Source organism: Tachysurus fulvidraco, chromosome 13 (genome assembly GCF_022655615.1).
Source record: "Tachysurus fulvidraco isolate hzauxx_2018 chromosome 13, HZAU_PFXX_2.0, whole genome shotgun sequence".
Taxonomy (NCBI): Eukaryota; Metazoa; Chordata; class Actinopteri; order Siluriformes; family Bagridae; genus Tachysurus; species Tachysurus fulvidraco.
In genome coordinates, this window is record NC_062530.1 from 8,725,388 (window position 1) to 8,745,757 (window position 20,370).

The 20,370-nt window shown below is 40.9% G+C and overlaps 1 protein-coding gene across 4 annotated transcripts; it reads left to right on the forward strand.

Moving 5' to 3' along the window:
* Window positions 1-5,187: 5,187 nt before the first annotated feature.
* Window positions 5,188-9,124, forward strand: LOC125146158 (angiomotin-like). 4 transcript variants are annotated; one of them, XM_047822059.1, is made up of 2 exons: window positions 5,188-8,113; window positions 8,499-8,727. In XM_047822059.1, the coding sequence occupies exon 1, from the start codon at window positions 5,562-5,564 to the stop codon at window positions 6,711-6,713; it is 1,152 nt and encodes a 383-aa protein (XP_047678015.1). In that variant the 5' UTR covers window positions 5,188-5,561; the 3' UTR covers window positions 6,714-8,113; window positions 8,499-8,727. The 4 variants fall into 3 exon arrangements, with proteins under 4 accessions (XP_047678018.1, XP_047678016.1, XP_047678015.1 ...); XM_047822062.1 differs by having other exon boundaries at window positions 8,715-9,124; XM_047822060.1 differs by having other exon boundaries at window positions 8,715-9,122.
* The last annotated feature ends 11,246 nt before the right edge of the window (window positions 9,125-20,370 follow it).

A 20,370-nucleotide genomic window follows, 5' to 3' on the forward strand; every position in this document is an offset into this window, starting at 1 on the left:
AAATAGAAAGTCCTGTTGGTTGACACCTAAAAAGAGCAACACAAATACAATTGTAACGAGTCTGTCTGTGTTTTCCCTTGTTTCTGCCTGCTGTCATTCCCTGCTGTTAATTGTTGACCTCGCCCACCTATTTGTTACCATGGACATTGACTGCACTCATTCTCTTCCCCAGGTGTTTTGTCTTAGTCTGTGATTGCCTCCGTCTTGTGATTGGTTCTTGTTCCCTATATCTACTCTGTTTGTTCATTTCCCTGTTGTGAGTTGTTGTTAGTATGGGTGCCTGTGCCTGTGCCTGTGCCTGTGCCTGTGCCTGTGCCTGTGCCAACTGCATTTGGATCCGCATTCGCCTTTGTCTCACTGTGACAGCAATAGGCTTGCTTAATCTGCATCTACTGTTTTGTTGATATGAAGCCAGTGTCCTCAAACTTGCTATTTAATTGCAGAATGTAAAATTGCTACCTACCTAGAAGCCCTCTTGCGATATTAAATATTGGAATTTTGATTGTGTTTTGTTCATTGTTTAGTGCAGTGCTGCCACTGAATAGATTTTATTAATAGATATGGTGTAATTTTGGAACAAAAAAATCATAGCAACAAATCTAGAAACTTTTTGAGCATTTGTTAGGGACTCCTGTGTAATTTATATGGTTATATAGCTCACACAGCAGCTGTTTAAATAGCAGATTTGGTTGATACACCAGCAATCTGTTAAGAGTGATTGGATTGTGCTTGTGTGAGCCATCATTGCTCTGCTCCAATCGTTCACCATTAATGTTCACTATATTTTTCCCAGTGACCAATCGTTTATCACTATTTGTTTACAGATACCTATAAATGGTCATATTTTCTCCAAGCTTAATACTTCTTTCATTCTTTCTCTTATTGATGATATTTACAAGTAATAATTCATTGTCTATTTAGAACACTTTCATTTTGTCTGTTTTCTTGATAGAAATTTATAGCATTTTGTAAATAATTTTGGTTTGTTGGTTTATATTCATTATATTCATATTGGCTCATATTCATTATACAGTGATGCCTCGAGATACGAGTTTAATTCGTTCTGTGACCTTGCTTGTATCTCAAATTGCTCATATATCAAAACAATTTTCCCCGTTTAAATGAATTGAAATCCCATTAATCCATTCCATTATATATAAAGAATGACATATAAATGATAGGAATATCCAGAATGTTTTTCTTTATTAAAAAGTGAATTGCAGTTCTCTAGAAAATTGTCTTGGTCTTTATTTACCTATGAATATGCACTAAGAAATGTGATATGTTGCAAATGGGTTTTGTTGTGGTCTTGCTGGGATTATACTAGCATCATAGACAACATATGTTGACCAGCACACCAGCATCCCAGGCTGGTCGGCCAGCACTCCAGCATCCCAGGCTGGTTGGCCAGCACACCATCATCCCAGGCTGGTCGGCCAGCACACCATCATCCCAGTCTGGTCGGCCAGCACACCAGCAACCAGCACCTAATGCTGGACCAGCATACCACCATCCCAAGCTGGTCCCAGCATGCAAAACATACCTTATGCTGGACCTTTTTTAGCAGGGACATATGAGGGTCATAGCCACATGTCTTGGCTTTCACCAAAAAAATTTAAGTCAAAAGACTCAAAAATGGGGATTTTTTACAAGCATTTGTTTTGGAATATACATTAACATTAGTGACAATGTGAAGAAAGGGAAGCGTTTAAAGGTAAGTAAACAAACCGAACTAGCGCTGCCTAGTTTAGGTGGCTATCAAATGGTTAAATTATTATGACTGCTATAAATCATATTATGCTTTGTGTGTGGGCTTAATAAAATCCTGAGAGTCTAAGCTTTCAAACAGTATATAATATAACCGTGTATTTAGAGGATTTAATGCTTAAAAGTTACAATGAAGTTGATGCAGCCATCGCCACCTAGCGGTGGTGTGCTGTTGTTGGCACAGTGACCACATAAGTGGGGTGTATATATTCAACATGTTGTGTAGAAGTTTCTGCAAAACATATTTAAGTCATGTATTTCTGGTTTCATGGTTTCTTACTTTAGCTGCTCCACCTGGCCTGTGGGTAGTGAGATGTGAGACTGAGAGAACCAGTCAATGACAACAAGAATCGTCACAACACCATGGGAATTGGGCAGGTCAGTAATAAATTGAGTCACATGCTGTGGACTGCTAGTAAAAAAGTATGTCGTGGATGTAAAGAATCACATATAGGTTGAGTATGTCCTGAAAAATCATGTTCATGAGGGACTGAAAAACAGCAGGAGTGTTTGTTAGCCCATATGGCATAAACTAGTATTCATAGTGCCCTCTATTGGTAATCAATGCTATTTTCCAATTGTCCCATTCTCTGATTCTGATAAGATTACAAGCATTCCATTGGTCTAGTTTTGTGAAAATTTAAAGAGAACTTTATCGGTACGTCTTAGGGAATTTGTGTCTTCTACTGACCGATTTTATTTTCTTTATAGTTATATAATACATCTACAATGCTAACATACATCCATTTCTAATGGATGAAGCCTTGGCCTGGAGGTGAGGTCATCAGGTGGTCTCCAACCTTCACTGGGTGTTTTGACCCTTAACCACAACACCCTCCAGTTGGTGGGTCAGCAGTGACTGGCCAGGTCACTGCCCCTCTCCTCCAAGTTTCCAGCTTGTATCCTCTCTCTTATGCCAGAGCCAACATGTAACTAACAGCTGCTTTCCTCAAGTGACCTCTCAGTACAACCTTTGTTAATAGATTCCACACAAATTGAGCTGGAAATCCCCGACATCCTACTTCCACCGTCATCAGACAACATGTCCACCCTTTATCCCGACAACCTTCAACAAGTTGCTGGTATTTCGCTCTTTTCCTCTCAGCAGCTTCCTCACAGCCCTCCTCCCACGGCACCATCAACTCCACCATGATGATCTTCCTTCCCTCCGGAGACCACATGAAGATATCAGGCCTTAGAGTTGTAACCAGTATCGCCTCGGGGAAGGGGAGTCTCCTCCCCAGGACAACCTCCCATTCCCGTCCCTTGGCTGACTGCAGAAGGTTCTGCTTAGCTTCGCTGTGGACGATAGGTTGTTGGCCTTCTTTGACAAAGGCAATGGTGCTCAGCAATGATCTTACTCTAGCTGGTTGATTCTTAATCGTTTCTTGCTCCAGGATGTCTGCAAGCACTGACAACACCTTGTCATGGTGCCACCTGTATCTCCCCTGTGTCATTGCGTCTTGCACTGACAGAATGTGCGCCATTGTTTCTCTCCCGCCACATAACCTGCACAGTGGGTCTTCCCTCCTCCCCCATCTGTGCAAATTGACTGGGGTTGGTAAGGTGTCATACACTGCTCGGAGTAGAAACGAAATATATGGAAGGGCTCCAGCCGCCACAGTATATGTGTATATGTACAATGTCCAATTTTTTAGGAAACATGGCATCTCATTTCACTGTTATGCAGATGACTTGCAACTCTATCTGCCTTTGAAACATAATGATGCAAACTCTGTGGCAAATCTTTGTTGAGATGAATTGAGGATATTAAAGCCTGGATGGCCTCCAACTTCTTAAAGCTTAATGAAGAAAAAACTGAAATCATTTTATTTTGACCTGGTGGTACCATTAATACCCATGATGTAGATCTGGGTGACTTAGTCATTTGTGAAGCACGTTGTAAAAAAAACTGGGGGCATCTCTAACACGTTTGCAGAGGGTACAAAACGCGTCTGCACGTTTATTAACGGACACACACAAATGAGAACACATTACACCTATATTGGCTTCCCTTCATTGGTTGCCCGTTCATTTTAAAATTGATTTCATGTTTTTATTTAGCGAGTGAGTGAGTGAGTGTTTATTTTATACTGTTTGAACAGCACATTGGTGAACACCTGCTGTTTTAAAAAGGTGCTCTATAAATAAACTTCGATTTGATTTGATTTGAAAATCCTCCTCGAAAATGAAGCCAGATTCTATGAGGAATCTATGAGGGTCGATACATTAAAGGCAGCCAGTAAACAGAAACTGTGGGAGGAAAGCATGGAGATTACCTGCGAGACTTTGATCAATTGTGAAAAGTAAAAGAAGGAAATTCCTGACCTGATTATTAGTGTCCCATACTGCTGACACCCATTCCAGCACTTTCCCTGTGAATAGAGACATGAAGAAGATTCATCAATTAGTCTTGTTGAAAAAGGCCTGGAGCTGATGAAGATGCAGCAGTGGGTTAGAATCTCTTAGCACTTTTCTGCAGATTCAACAAACGTTTTGGGAATCGCCACCTTTGTGGGTGTAGGACATAATTCCTTGAATGGCATTAAGCAGGTGCTCATTAGACGTTTGTAGTGAGGTGAGTTGATGATGGTAGGTGGATAGCATTTTAGCTTATTGAGTGGCGATGGCTTGAAGCAGGTGAAACTCCGCTGGATTATCATTGGGCGAAGTATTCTGTAATAGAATAATCAGAACCAGAAAAGTAGAATCCCATGTTTAATTAAAAACATTGGCATACAATCTGAAACACAAGGCAAAGTAATAACAGTAAACAAGCTAAGGTCAAAATACCAGAAAAGCAGTCAGAAGGGCAAAGATAGACAACGAGTGCAAAAACCGAACAAAAAGAAAACTAGGTTGATACACAGAAAAAAAAAACAATAGCAATGAAACAAGGCTTGGTACATAGGTAGACTCATGATACTCCACAGGGTTTATGTAACGTGGCACAGTATTTAAGTCCATGAAAGCAGAAGCAAAGAAGTATTAATATAATATGGTGCAATGGCTGAGGTTACAGTTTGTGATCCAAATGCATGTAGCAGCTGAAAATTGGCACCTTCGGGTTTCTTACAGGTTCTCCTTTCTTTTAAACCAGGTGATTGCATCACACATAGGGATATGATTATATTATTATTTCAAGAATCTAGTTATAAAATCTAATCCTGTTATGAGAGCCATGAGGGCTCCATCTGCTGGCCTGCAGAGGATTTGCTGCACTTGAGCATCAGGACTCCATTTCCCACTATTCATTGCACAGCACACCTGTTTCCTGTTTGTAATCACCTGGTCTATTTAAGCTCACTCAGAACGCTTTCGTGTTGCGAGGTATTGTTAGCACTGTCTTCATACTGAGTGTTCTGTTCTGTTCTGTTCTGTTCTGTTCTGTTCTGTTCTGTTCTGTTCTGTTCTGTTCTGTTCCCCTGTTTTTGACCTTGCTTGTTTTTTGTGTTTGTGAACGTTTGCTGCCTGCCCTGACCTACGCCTGGATTATTGACTTCTGCTTTTGGATTTCCTTTGATGTTGTTTGCCTGATGTGTGACCTTGCCCGTCTTGGATATTGCCTAATAAACCAGCATTTGGATCTAACCTGTTTCACGTCGTGACAGAATACCTCGCCATACAAGATCCAGCGGTTTATTGCATCCACCCTGGTTTCATCACTGCATCAGCCATAAACCCAACAACCAAATCCAGCATTCCCAAGTCTTCCGGCACCTTCTCTGACCACTCATCTAAGGATTCAGCAGTGATCTTTCCCCGTTCCGATTGTTGTGTTCCCGTACCCCGACATGTACCGATACAGCGGCATACAAGTCCAAGTGTTACCCCCGTCCACTGGAGAAGAATGGTGGGACAGGTTGGACGACTTGATGTCTCTCCGCCAAGAAGGACGAGCGGTGAGTGGTTTTGCCCAATTGTTCTGGACATGTGCGACTGGTTTGAACCTCAGCAATGTGGAATTAAAGTTGTACTTAAATGACTGTTTGGATGAACCTTTCTCGCAAGTAGAAATGCAAAGCTTACAAATTTTGGACTTTTGGGGTTTTGTCAGCAATTTAGAAAGCCGAACCCGATGGAACTTGTGGGAAACCCCAGATGGAAATTCGGGTGACAAAATGGCCACCAACATGCCTGGCTCAGATCATAAAATGGCCGCTACTATGCCTGAACCCTTGTCTAGGAGGGCAATCAGAAGAGAACGCTTCGCGAGCCAGGCTGCCGGGTCTGCACCTACCCCTAAAATGGCTACCATTGTAACTGCCCCTGTTTTCAAGAGGGTTACTACCGTATCTGCACCAGCGGTTAAAAAAGCCACTGTCCTGACAACACCTGTCCCTCAGAGGGCCGTTGCCATCCCGGCACCTGTTGTCAAGGTGGCTGCCATTCCTGCATCCCAACCACTTCACAAAATGGCTGCCTCACCTACCTCTCCTGTTCCTGCAAAGCCACAGCTACTAGTGTCTAGTCTACTGGACCCCCAGATGACGTCTGTACAGGTGTCTAAGAGTCAAAATACAGTCATGTCAAGTTTAATGATCCCCAGGGCTACAGAGGTACGTTCTCTCAGTTCCATGACTCCTGTATTGGCTATGGCACCGCGGTATGCTTGCTGCTCTTCTGCTCCACCAGGCAGTTCCCAAATCCATGACTCGGAGCCATCTGACTCTCCTGAGCCACCTGAATCTGCTGTTGAGTCCTCTGAACCAATGGAATCATCGGAATCAGCTGATTCACCCAGGCCCACTGCCTCACCTGCCTCACCTGCCCCATCTGGACCATCTGAACCATCTGAATCTGCCGAAACTGCTGAATCTACTGAAGCATCTGAACCTACTGAATCAATTGTGTTGCTTGAAGAAATGAGAGGGGTTTTATTGCAGAATCAAGAACTTGCAGCAGCGGGTGTGGCTTTTGTTGTAGAAGCTAAGCCCTCGTGTTAATTTGGCAAACCAGATGTACTCCAGCTTGGAGAGGAAGCAGGCCTGGATCTATCTGTTGAGGAAGAGTAAGATTCTGGCAATGTCAGTGTTGGTGGTCCCGGTGCAGAGGCACTACCAAGGCCTCATCACGGTTCGGGAATCAGCAGCGATAGTTTGTGTTCTCCGGTTGGTGGGCATGAGCGGAGCTTCTTCACTGAGGATGATGTGGAGCTTGTTGACACACTGACAATTAACTCTCTGGAACAGTTCAAACGTTCACCCACGGGATTGTTTCGGATCCACAGCAAGGACAGCGGTGACACCTCCCAAGCGCTGTTCTCCACGTCAGACCTGGGCTCAGAGGTCATGGAGATCACTGAGGATCCTTTGGAGATTGAAGTAGTGGAGGTTAAAGGTCACCGGTCCGATCTGTGGTGGTTCGATAGCAATCACGGTTCTAACGAGTCCGTGCCAGTGATTTCTTTCAAAGAGGCCATGGTGAGGGATGCAAACATGTCTTGTATTGATGAAAAGACTTTGGAGTTGAGGTCTCCAAAATCTGGTCAAAACATTGCTGGTCATAAGCCATACCACATATCCCCTGAGGAGACTTGGGCCCCCAGTGACCGCAGCAGCTTAACGGCTAAGATGTGCTTGGGATCAGACAGTCAGCAAGGAGCATCAGAGTCTGGATGTCCAAAGAATATACAAAAGAGCAACTCCAGTTCTTCTAAGGAGAAACACTCAAGTTTCCTGTCTTTGAGCTGTTTCAAGGACATTATTCCTGATATATCCCCCACAGTGACCACCGACACCCACTCAATGCCTGCTGAAGCCAGCTCACCACCGCCCTCTGAGGTTGAGGAGTCTCTATCAATGTCCGTTGAGCAGGTGCTTCCTACGGCGAGTGAATCCACGAACGAGGACGAGACGTCCTACTCTAATGGACACTATGGAGATCCCGATTTTAAAGTAGACCTGTCTTTACCTGTGAAGATGGCCGACTATGAACTTTCCGCCTGGCCTGAACCAACCAAGTCTCCGGTGTTATCTGTCTTGTGGTGTATTTCACTGGCTTTGCCAGCCCCTCTACCTCCTGTCCCTGTTTACAGGTCCCGAGCACCACCCTGGCTGCCAACTCCGTTATGGTTTCCGGCTCCGCCTCCAGCACCACCCTGGTCCCCGGTCCTGCTCTGGTCTCTGGCTCCGCCTCTGGCACCACCCTGGTCTCTGGTCCTGCGCTGGTCTCGGGGGGGCTCTGTTATGAGAGCCATGAGGGCTCCATCTGCTGGCCTGCAGAGGATTTGCTGCACTTGAGCATCAGGACTCCATTTCCCACTATTCATTGCACAGCACACCTGTTTCCTGTTTGTAATCACCCGGTCTATTTAAGCTCACTCAGAACTCTTTCGTGTTGCGAGGTATTGTTAGCACTGTCTTCATACTGAGTGTTCTGTTCTGTTCTGTTCCCCTGTTTTTGACCTTGCTTGTTTTTTGTGTTTGTGAACGTTTGCTGCCTGCCCTGACCTACGCCTGGATTATTGACTTCTGCTTTTGGATTTCCTTTGATGTTGTTTGCCTGATGTGTGACCTTGCCCGTCTTGGATATTGCCTGCATCAGGCAAACAACATCAAAGGAAATCCAAAAGCAGAAGTCAATAATCCAGGCGTAGGTCAGGGCAGGCAGCAAACGTTCACAAACACAAAAAACAAGCAAGGTCAAAAACAGGGGAACAGAACAGAACACTCAGTATGAAGACAGTGCTAACAATACCTCGCAACACGAAAGAGTTCTGAGTGAGCTAGGTATTGTTAGCACTGTCTTCATACTGAGCGTTCATTCTGTTCTGTCTGTGTCTGTTTCCCTGTTTTTGACCTTGCTTGTTTTTTGTGTTTGTGAACGTTTGCTGCCTGCCCTGACCTACGCCTGGATTATTGACTCCTGCTTTTGGATTTCCTTTGATGTTGTTGTTTGCCTGATGTGTGACCCTTGCCCGTCTTGGATATTGCCTAATAAACCAGCATTTGGATCTAACCTGTTTCACGTCGTGACAAATCCCAATAGGATTGCAGATAGCACAGGTGAACATAGGACGCAGTTTTTATGAGACACAAAAGATACAGACTATGGTCATATCTCTGGTGCACTGATCAATTTATTTGTGGATTGGTTGATTACTAAAGTTTTGCACATGTTTGTCACTCCTGATGTTGCAAATTGCCAAAATCATATGAATATTATTTATGATATGTAGATTATTATTGAGTCAGTAGTACCTACTACTACTAGAAATTTACATTCATAAACAATCAAGAGATTGGAAGAATGTTTCTCTGTAATCAAAGGAGAGAAAGTGTTGGAGTGTAAATAAACTAAATTTATTTATTTATTTATTTATACAAACTCAGGTCTATAGATGGGATGCACTTATTTCCAGGAATTTCAAAACAGCGTAACAGATATTGCGTCATCAGGCAGACATGGCCTATTTGATAATCTAACCCTATCCCTAACCCTAACTGTAGTTTTTGGTTGTTAATTTGTTTTCGAAAATAGCTAAACTGTAAGATAATAAAGCATAATAGATATAAAATATAAAATCTACCTGTATGACTGTTTTGTCCTTCATTATCCATCATAGGTATGCTCTTTTTTTTTTGAAAGAGGGCATTTTTCAAAGACCGCGAGAAACTGCCCACTTTTTTTTGCCCCGTCGTGGTAACGAAACCCCTGGAATTCAGTGAATGCCTTCTATAGACAGACTGAGTCACTGGCTCACTATGGGTGTATATTTATGCTTTGTGATTTGTGCATAACATTTTTGACTTCTAACACAAACCTTATTCCTGTGTTTTTTTTGGAGGGTGCAATGTATTCGGGCTTCATTCACAATCCTCTAAGCAATTTACTAACTGCATGTAATTCGTTCCAGAACCTATTATTTAATCTCCTATTTACAAACAATGTACATATCTTATCATGGAATGATGCACATAACTGGGATTAACAACACGGCAGTTGCATTTGTAATTAAACTCTGCAAGTAGTGACATCTGCTTGCTGCTGAGCTGTGTGTTCTGAACACCTCTCATTATTGCCTGCTGGCTGTACAGTATCATGCTTGGCAAACATGCTTTGTCCAGGCACAGAGATTAGGTAAAGAACATTGGCTGTGACTGAAAGCTTGCATGTGGTGCTGTAATTACTTTCTGTGCCCACTTAGTCTGAATACACTAAGCTGGGCAAGTAATTTGTGGACATTGCAAATTCAGGTGTTCAACAAAAGGAGTCATCAGGCTTTTCAGATGCTTTCTGAACAGTTGGAATCAGAACATTGCATGTGTCTGTTTGTGTGTGTGTGCGTGTGTGGTATTGTATTGTGGTGTGTGTGTGTGTATTTATTAGACTGTGATTAAGTGAAATTTTATAGTCCAGATAAATCTTAAGAATGTAAAGGTATATCTCTTTCTGTTTCTCTCTTTGGTTTCGATCTAAATGCCATATAGATCTTAAAAAGACCTCACTAAGAGACTCATTCTAAGAAAATTAATCCTACAAAGAATGACCCTCTATCGGAACTGTTTAAATACACAGAGTATTGAGAAACCAAGCCCCATGTGATGAAAATGCTTGATTCATTTTTTTTTCAAAACTATCAATTTCTCTCTTTTATATTCTTTCGTCCACCCCTGCAACCTAAATATAGCTCATTGCTAAGTTACACCTTTCTTTGTAATTCTTTTTTTCATCTCTCTCACTCTCACTCTTACTCTCTAGCTTTCTTTAGTTTTAATTGAAGCCATTAAGTGAAAACATATATTAAGCAGTAATTTGCTGATAATCTGACTATTAAAATGTGCCATTCTGGAAGTGTAAAGATTTTGGTCTGTGTGTGTGTGTGTGTGTGTGTGTGTGTGTGTGTGTGTGTGTGTGTTTTATTATTTTTATTATTTTTAAAAAAAACAGTAGCCATGATTGTTTTGTGATCTTGTTTGATCTCTTATTTTGAGTTTTTCATACCCATGTTCATACAAATAAGATAAATTGCAACTTGCACTATATCATGAAGCCTATATGGTAGTTCTCATTATCATTGAATTTCCTCGATTTACCCAGAGAAGCCATGGTGTTTAGCTGTTACAACAATCTACACAGATCAGAAAAAGGCTTTAAGGTATGAGAACACAATTTGTGGAACTGGTATCTGAAGCACATGTGAAAGCACGCTAATATTATTGCCTAAAACTGGGTTCAGGTTACATGGCCACAGACATCAACAAGATCAAAAAAGGGCATCGTGTAATTTTTTAATTTCTATTATATGTAAACTGATGCAATGTCTTGTTCCTTTTTCAAGGGCCAGGGATATATATCTATATCTATATCTATATCTATATCTATATATATATATATATATATATATATATATATATATATATATATATATGTGTGTGTGTGTGTATATATAAAACCTTAGACATTCCCATTCAAGGAAACTCAATGTTGCATCATGGCTTGACACTATGGGAACATCAATACCAACACCAGCACACAAGAAAAAATGCCTATCCTGCAGGGCCATGCACCCCATAGGACTGTGATGACTTCTAGTACCTGGTGGAACCGAGCTTTGCTTGCTCACTGGCCTACAACTGTAGCCCCCAAAGCAGACATTGTGTTGCGAGGGCATACTCTGGCCTGCGGTGTATGCCCTCGCATCCTACATGCCTGGTTCACTAGGCACCATAGGCACCTACCAAATCTAACAATATCTTTAATCATCCCAGGAGAACTCAAGTCAGGAAGAGGGACAAATTTCTATGCAGTTTATAAGCCATGAGTTTTTAAAGTCCCCATGTACACTGAGCGGGGCAGACCTAGAGAATTGCACCGCACTCCATGAGCGAGGTATCCATCCAACAGTTTTGTGAGACGAACAAGCCCCAGGAGTGAGACCCAAGGATGGAAACCAGACTCCAGATGGCTGGGTTTAAGCCTGATGTCACTCATTAAAGGTTACCCCATACCACAAGGGAAATGTAACTGCATTTTGCTTAAATATAATTTAATCCCTTGAAAAGAAATCTCTAAGAGCGAGAAGGCAAAACGAGTCAGAGCTATAATTTAGTACACGGTTATGTCGGAACTCAGAGATGCCTCCAAGTCGACACATCGCAGGGTGATCTCCACACTTAGACTTTTGGTTAATGAAGACTGTTTTAGTTAGACTTAACTGATAACTTTATAATTACTACAAACAAAACACTGAGAAAACTCCTCAGAACTGGATGAGAATTAGCAAACTTCTTTATTGTGTTCAATCAGCCAACAATTCTCTAAGAGAAATTGCCAAGTTGAAAGTAACAAATGAAAACCCCAAAAAGAGCATGTCATGCAAAAATCAATCAAAAACAAAAACTCTCGCGACGTTCTTGCAAAAGTAAAAACACACACCACCACACACGCACACACCACACACACAACACACACTCACACACGCGGGGGGCTGCCTCCTTCATCTGGCCTTAAGAATTTGACACACACACCTTCACCCGCGAGCCCCAGATATCTTCTCAATATATACCCTGACGCTCCTAGGAGTCTCCTCTTTGGTTTCCAGTATTTCTTGGAGTCCCACGGTGCCATATCACCTTATTTACCGGCATCACCTCCTATGTTTTCTAAATACACTGACCTAATTTCCCCTTATTTCCCATCACCTTTTTCCCATATGCCCATTTATGGATTTTCCTCCCCTTAGTTCTCAGGACTAGGGCTGTGAACCAATGTCTTTTTCATTATACATAACAAGTTATAGTTATGAGCTAAGGTCTGAGAACCATGGTCTTCTTCATTCTACATAACAATTTATGACCTAAGGTCTGGGAACCAAGGTCTTTTTCATTCTACATAACAATTTATGAGCTAAGGTCTGGGAACCATGGTCTTCTCCATTCTACATAACAAGTTTGTATTTGTTATTACAAATGTGCTCAAAAGAGCCTTACTTCCTGGTCACAATGGAGGATTAATCCTTTTTTTTTTACAGCTACAATTAGCAAGTTTCCTCATTTCATTTCTTGCTATGATAAAAGTTCTTGATTATATTGGTTATGTTGTATTACTGTTTTTTCTAAGCCCTTGCTGTTATAATATTGATTTATATTTTGATTTTCACTTCCTCACACATTGTTGATCAGAGAGCTCAGACTGACTAGGCCTGACAGCCCCGAATCTGGTTACTTTTACTAAGTTTATGATTACAATAAACATCTTTGGCCTACAACATTGCCTACATATGTCTTGTGACACCAATTGTAATATTTTGCAAGGCCTAATACTTTACTTTGGTTATAGTATTTTAAGGAATAATACTTTAATTATTTCTACTAAGATTTTTCACAACAGTTATCTGGTTCCAGGTGTCAAATTCTGCCTGCTCACTCGGCTGTGATACAGCCACTTCCGGGTCGGCAGCCATCTTGGCTGTGGCACTTTCGGGTTAATACCACTTTACACTCCGCCAGACTATTTAAGCACACTGACTGCGGATACTCTTTGCCAGATTGTCTCTTCATGTAATCATGTTACCGCTCGTGCATGCCTTTTCCTACCTTTCAGTTTCGTTTTGACAGCTTACCGTGTTGGATTTTGGCCGGGTGTGTTCCAAATCATGGATTTTCCTTTTTGCAGATATCTTGTTTGGATTATTTTTGTTTCTTTGGTTCGGAGGACTAAAAGACTGTGGGATTATTCATTTGTTTTCCTTAAGACTTTTATTGTTTCCTGGACTCGCCCTTAGTGCTTTTTCTGTCAGGTCTGTTTTTTGTTTGTGGAGCCCTGTCATCATATTATCTTGTCGAGGAGCATTTTATTTTGACCTGTTATTTCTGTTAGCCCTGTGACTGATTGATTGATTCTATCTTGTATGTTCCTGCTATATTTACCGAACATTCCCATAATTAAAACTATTTGACTGGAAGTCTTTTGCTTTCTGCATTTTTGGGAACCATTCCCCCATGCACCTTGACACCAGGTATGCAATGGTTAATACCTACCACTAGAGGTTAAAGGAAGGACAACCAGTGAACTGGTGACAGGGACATGGGCACCCAACACTAATTGATCTGCATAGGGCTTGAAGGCTAGCATGTCTGGTTCAATTCCACAGTAAAGCTAATGTAGAACAGACTGCTGGAAAAGTTAATGCGGGCTATGATGGTGAAAGGTGTCAGAACCCACAGCTTATAGCTTGCTGCACATGGGGCTGACCAGTCAGAGTGTCTACACTAACCCCTGTTCACTACCAAAACCCTACAATTGACACATGAACTTAAAAATTGGACCAAGGAACAACAGACAAATGTGGCCTACTCTAATGAATCTTGTTTTCTTTTACATCATGTGTATACCCGGCTGCATGTGCAATACTTAATTAGGGAAGAAATGGCACCTGGATGCATTATGGCATGAATGCAAGTTGATGGAGACAGATTTAGCTTACAAATTTATGGGATGTGCAGGACAAACAAGCAATGGGGCCCTTATCACCGAACTTCACAGTTCGTGTACAGTATATACCTTGATGGGTCAGAGATGTTTTTTTGGTATATGGGGGACCTACACATACACTTGTGGTAGTAGAAGATCCACAGGTTCCATAGTTATTTAATACATTACATTTTGACATTGAAATAAAATTATCTCTGACTGTCTAACCATAACCATTCTTCTACTGAAACAAATCTGGTCATTCTCTGTTGAACTCTGGAAGCAAAAATCATTTTCCTTCTGCAGAACTGACACTCACTAGATAAAGACATAGATTAGAAGGAAAATGCCAGGGGGTCAACAGTTATACAAATGCTCAAAACAGACCATTTGACACCAACAGCTACAGTCAAAATCACTGAGGTCACCCCCCACCCATTCTATTTCTATTTTCAGCATTTGACAGACACTGTTACCCAGAGTAACTTACATTTAATCTTATTTTATACAACTGAGCTTGGTGGACCTGGTATCTGAACACACAACCTTCCAAGCAGGACCACTAAGCTAACACATCCACCATGCAGATGTGTTACACATAGTTTGATGTGAACATTACCTGGAGCTGCTGGTCCATATCTGATTGGTTTTGTGCACTGTGCTGTCAGCCAAGAGAGTCGCTGATTACATAACTACAATGAATGAGCAGGTGTACAAGTGCTCAATTAGAGTTTATGAGCTCATGATTATAAATAATAAGTTTAAAAAAGCTAATACCATTTTTGTCTCGACTATTGTAAGCTACCTAATTTGCAAATTTGACTCATACCATGGGTACAGTGCTGCTTATTACAAAAACATAGCTAACCAATTGATATTATTTACCATTTACTAGAGACACATTGCTTAATATTATGTAGATTTCTTATTTTGGTATCAGTCTCCATAGTGTAAAGTACCAAAAAGCATGCATGGACAAATGGTATTACTCATCAGATGCCTATTCTGCTGCTAATATCCCAAGATAACTGCTAAAATGACTCTAGTTTGTTCATATTGTGAACTTTACAGTGCTGAAAGCAGTAGAAAAACTTTTATATTTCAAAAGGTGTAAATATAAATAAATAAATAAATAAATAAATAAAGGTATACTGGTTTACCTTAGCTTTTATGATTCCAATTGGAATACCCTTACAAACACCCTTTGAGGTCGAATGGTATAATTTCCCTCTCTCTATAAAGCATCCTATACATTTATATTTTACATCAACATTTATCTTATTCATTCCTAAAATTGAGTCCAATGATAAGTCAGGCCAAGAAAGAATTAGCAGTGAGAATCAAGACGCAGTCTTGACTTTAGTCCTGAAACTCATCATTCAGCTCGAAGATAAGAGATTGTCACCAAGTGCTGCCTAATTGCATTAATGTCATCAACGTTGTGATAAAGACAATAAAAAGTGGAAAACAGCTACAGAGGCCCAATGTAATGGAGCGTAGCAATGGCGTAGTGTGGATGAAACAAGCTGCTGGATTCTGAATCAGGAGTGAGATGCTGTAGTCCAGTCTTGAAGTGACAAGTAGCTGAAAAAACAGTTTTTCCTATTAAAAGCTGGACTTAGCAGATCAGATAAGAAATCGAACAGGAGAGTATGGTATGCAACAAGGTCTGTATTTAATTGTGATTTCCTCTACTTTATCTCTGCTGTTCTTAATTCATCAGATAAGAAACAATTCAAGAAAGCTTTCTGGGTTTAGAAGACAATGGGCACAGGAGGTCCATGAATGAGGAATGTAATGACATGAAAGACTGTTGGTGACCCAGTGATAGAGAGAAAAAGAAGTCCTCGCCTAAAGGTGTGAAGACGCTATAAAGGAAGGTTAAATAGAGTAAAGTCTACAGTAAATAGGAGAGATATATTAATAGATCAAGCTAGGCAGAAGAGGGAGGGTGATGGAGAAAGATAGAGAGTGATGTGGGGTGGGGTAGATGTGATGTCCTGGTATTCAGGTGCCTCTTTAGCTACAAACATTTCCACCCTTTTGTGTGGGAGGGCAGCTGTTGAATATCAGTACGAAGGAATGCAGAAGAGGGAGAGGGTAAAATGCATTAGTTCACCTTAAGTATGTCTCAGAGGGAACAGATAATCAATACTACCTAACTAAAATGAACACTTCTAACTAAGCCCTGCCAACAATTCATACATTTAGGGACCAACAGATGTTGAATGTTGAAGAAGTACTACATACCTGCAAACTCACAAGAGGTGAAAAAGGTGACAAGGTTTTAAATAACCCCCAGAAGAAAAATTGAGAACTTAAAATGAAGCACTCTGACAAGAACATAAAGGGAAAAGACAACATTTGCTTCAAGTGAAAAAAAGCACTTTTGTTAATCCCATTTTTACCAAAATTTCTTGGAAATATTTTTTCTCTGTACAATTTGAGTGCCTTGGAACCTTAATAAATTGATGAACACAAATATTGCTATTTCTTTTGTTTTTTGGGGGCCACAAGCCTTTCAAGTGCACGTTTTTGTTTTTTAGCAATATGTCTCTTTATTGCTTTTTGTTCGTCCTCTGCGGCTTGAAGTCGTTTTTCTGCAGCACTTGTGGTTGGCTGGCAGCCAAACTCCAACCTTCTCTCTTTGACTCCCATCAAATTCCTTTCTCGCTGGGCCTCGTCTCTTCCACCCGCAGAACAGATGTTCATGCATAGCTTCTTATCCACTGGCCCAAACTTGACATCATCCCTCCTGAACATCTCTACAGCACTCCTAGACATGAAACTGTACTTCACAGTCTGGATGTAACTGAAGGTAGTGATGCTCATGCTGGTGTGTCTTGGGTCTATGATGTCACCCATCAGATTGAAGGAGGATTCCACCAAGGCACCATGGAAAATGGACAAGGCAGCTTTTACAGCTTGGCTCAGGCCTGGATATTTGCCTGTTTCAAAGACTGAGGCCCACCATGACACAATATCATCTCCGTCTGTAAAAGTGGGCAGGGCCTGGTCCACACTATAATGAAGAATCTCCTGGTGATTGTCAGCATCAGGTGGCAGCATGTGACTCAACATTTGTGTGAGCTTCTTTAATTCAAACCCAGTTTGAGAGTGCCCTCTCACAACTGGATCAATGTAGGGTCTTGCTCTGCAGAGGCAGCTTTTTCTGAAGGTATTTGGCACATGTAATGTATGCCCTGGAGACTTGGTGAAGGAATGGCTTCAGCAACTGAAATGGATCAACAACAAGCACACATATATTAGTGTACATAGTCATTATCAGTGTTGTGCTAGTTACTAAAAAATAGCAACTAGTTACAGTTACTACATTCAAAAAGTAACTCAATTATGTTATTGATTACTTACACCAAAAAGTAACGTGTTACTGTTAAAGGTAAGTTTTTAGTTATTTTTTAAAGAACGTTCTTTAATGTTCCCATTAAAGCCCTTTTATACATTATGGTTTATACAAACACAAAACCAGACATCCCAAATATCCCGGATGTTCCGGGAGTCTCCCGCGTATTGATAACAGCTCCCTGATTCCCGCAAATTAGTTATCTTCCGGAATCTAGAGCGAGCAGGAGCACGCATGTGCGACATAGACAAGTATTCAAGTATGTGCTCCAAACCTTGTAGCGCGCACAGTAGAGAGGGAGGGGGCGGATCTTGATTGACTTGTTTCGGTAAGTCAACCAATCAATTGTCAGTGTGGGTGGGCTATAGCCCATGTGTTTCGGAATTACTGCTGACATACTTGAATAAACGGAAACACGCCCACAGCAGGTCTTCTTCATGTTTACAATGGTTGGCATCCACCAATCCTACAATCGCTGCTGTAGACAGGCTACAAATAAATTAATTAATTTGTAGCCTACAGCCTAACCTGTTTACAGCAGGTTAGGCTGTAGGCTACAAATTAATTTATTTAAAACAGTAACGGGTAACGCACCGTATAGTAACAGTAACGAAGTTACTATATTTTAAAAAAGTAACGTGTTAGAGTATTAGTTACTGTCAAAAGTAACTGCCCAACACTGGTCATTATAGTGCACACTTTTTGCCAGTGCACCTCGGTTTGGCAGTGTGCCAAGAGGGCTTAAGAACCTTTGTTGCTGTAATTAATTTCTATCGAGCAGAGGCTGCATTTTGCATACCCTGCCTTGTCAAATTTTTTAAAATACAGTGACAGCGGAAAGCTGTGCTGCACTCCTTTCACCTCTGTTTTGGTCTCAACCTTCAGCCAGGACCAGCTCCATCTGCACCTCAGCCCTGAATCAATCTGTGCTACATAAACAGCATCATCCTCTCTCATTCTGCAAAAGAACTGTCCAGATATCAGCTAGATTTATGGCTCCTTTTCCATCATCATTAAACAATGTTAGGGCCAATTCCAACTATAGCCAGCAAATTTAAACAATCTGCCAGAGTTTATGGTTAAGTTTAAAGCAGGGATGGGCACCTTGACAGTGACAAGGGCCAGTTTGTTAATCCACATTGTTTTTATGCTGTTCTGATCCATGTAATGAAACATATAGACATATTTACACAATACACAATTATAGACATAAAAAGCCCATGGCACATTATCAAATTTGTTTCTCTGAAGTTTACGATTAAAAATGGGGTTTCACTCAGTGATTGACAGCATGATGCATTCGTGTTCCCCTCCAACAGTACAAGCATAAGTTTTAGATTTATCTGTTTCTCTTAAGGTTATTAAGATAGATGAAGATTCATTTAGTGCAGGGCAGAGATGATAGCACAGTCTTCTGGCAACAGTGTGTTTTAAATATTTTATCGCTTTCTTTAAATTGCTCAAAGTCATGACTGTTTAAAACACACCTGCCATCACATTCATGAATTTATTGTAAAATGTGACTTTTCTTGTCAATCCACTAGCATTTTAACCATAAACAATGCACTGTCACTTTAATTGAGCATGAGCAGCGCAGCAAAAATAGAGCCGGTCTCATTTGAGAAAAGTAACCGTTAAAATTGCAAATAAAGAAATAAATTGCAGTATTTTACACATGAGGAACAAGTCGTTTTAATTATGGTTAACGTTACTTTTTAGATAAGTCATCCTTGATGGCATGTGCAGCCTAAAATAACATCATAAACAGAATGCTATTTCGTGACTGACATTTCAAATGTTTTAAAAATTTATATTCCTAGTTTAATATGTCCCTGTTGGCCTCATTTATAAATAATGTGGTCTGTACAAGGGCCTTGCCTGTGAGTTGCTGTTGTCCATCCCTGACTTACAGTAACAAGCTTAATAACAGATTGGTAAAAGTTCGATGCGGTAACGTTAGTTAAAAATGTAACACGACAAACTTACTTGACTTACTAACAGTCTACACTTGATTTGGCAAACTTTAGCAACTAGTACCCAAGTTATAAAGCATAAAATAGTTAGAAACAAACTTGGTTAACTTACCTCAGAATTGCTGATGTCCAGAAAAAATAGGTGATTGCCTTATCTTGCTTCTGAATGCTGATTGGTCAAAAGACGCAAGGATGATTGAGAGGTGAGGCGTCATCTGCTTACTAGTGCTTCACACTCCAGTCCAGTTGGTGGCGGTGAATGCACCAAAAGTTGGTTTGCCATCCACCTTAAAAAGTCTAGAAGTAGAGACGCGCTGCGTCCAAAACCGCCACCTACTAATTATTATTGGATGGAAGTAAGCGGTTTCGGACGCAGCTGAAAGAAGCCCCCCCAACTAAAAACTCTTCGGATCTACACGATTCACACAAATGACATAAAGCGACTAGTTTGCAGGTATACCTACACATATCCATCATCTACAGAGAAGAAAGTACAGGCATTCTTTCACAAGAAAACTGTACTGCAACCTCTAGATGGCACAGTCTACTGACACACTTAATAATAATGCTATAATAATAAGCCAGGCTATAATAATAGGCAAGGTATCACAATCAGTTTGGGTTGATTTAATAGTTGTGATTGGTATTGAACAAACAGGTGTAGACTTTTGGACCAAAATCAAACACCTGCAATCAAATTTTTAACACCTTTGTCAAGGTCTGCTGCTAACTCATGGATGACACACAATTCAACTGCAAATTCTAGCACAGACCTTCAAACTGAGACACAGAACATGCAGAAAAGTGCCTAAGAAATTACACAGTCTGCACAGCTTACAGTCTGCACTA

Excerpts from the sequence above, each read along its gene's own strand:
- LOC125146158 (XM_047822060.1), top strand. The coding sequence starts at position 5,562 with ATGTACCGATACAGCGGCATACAAGTCCAAGTGTTACCCCCGTCCACT.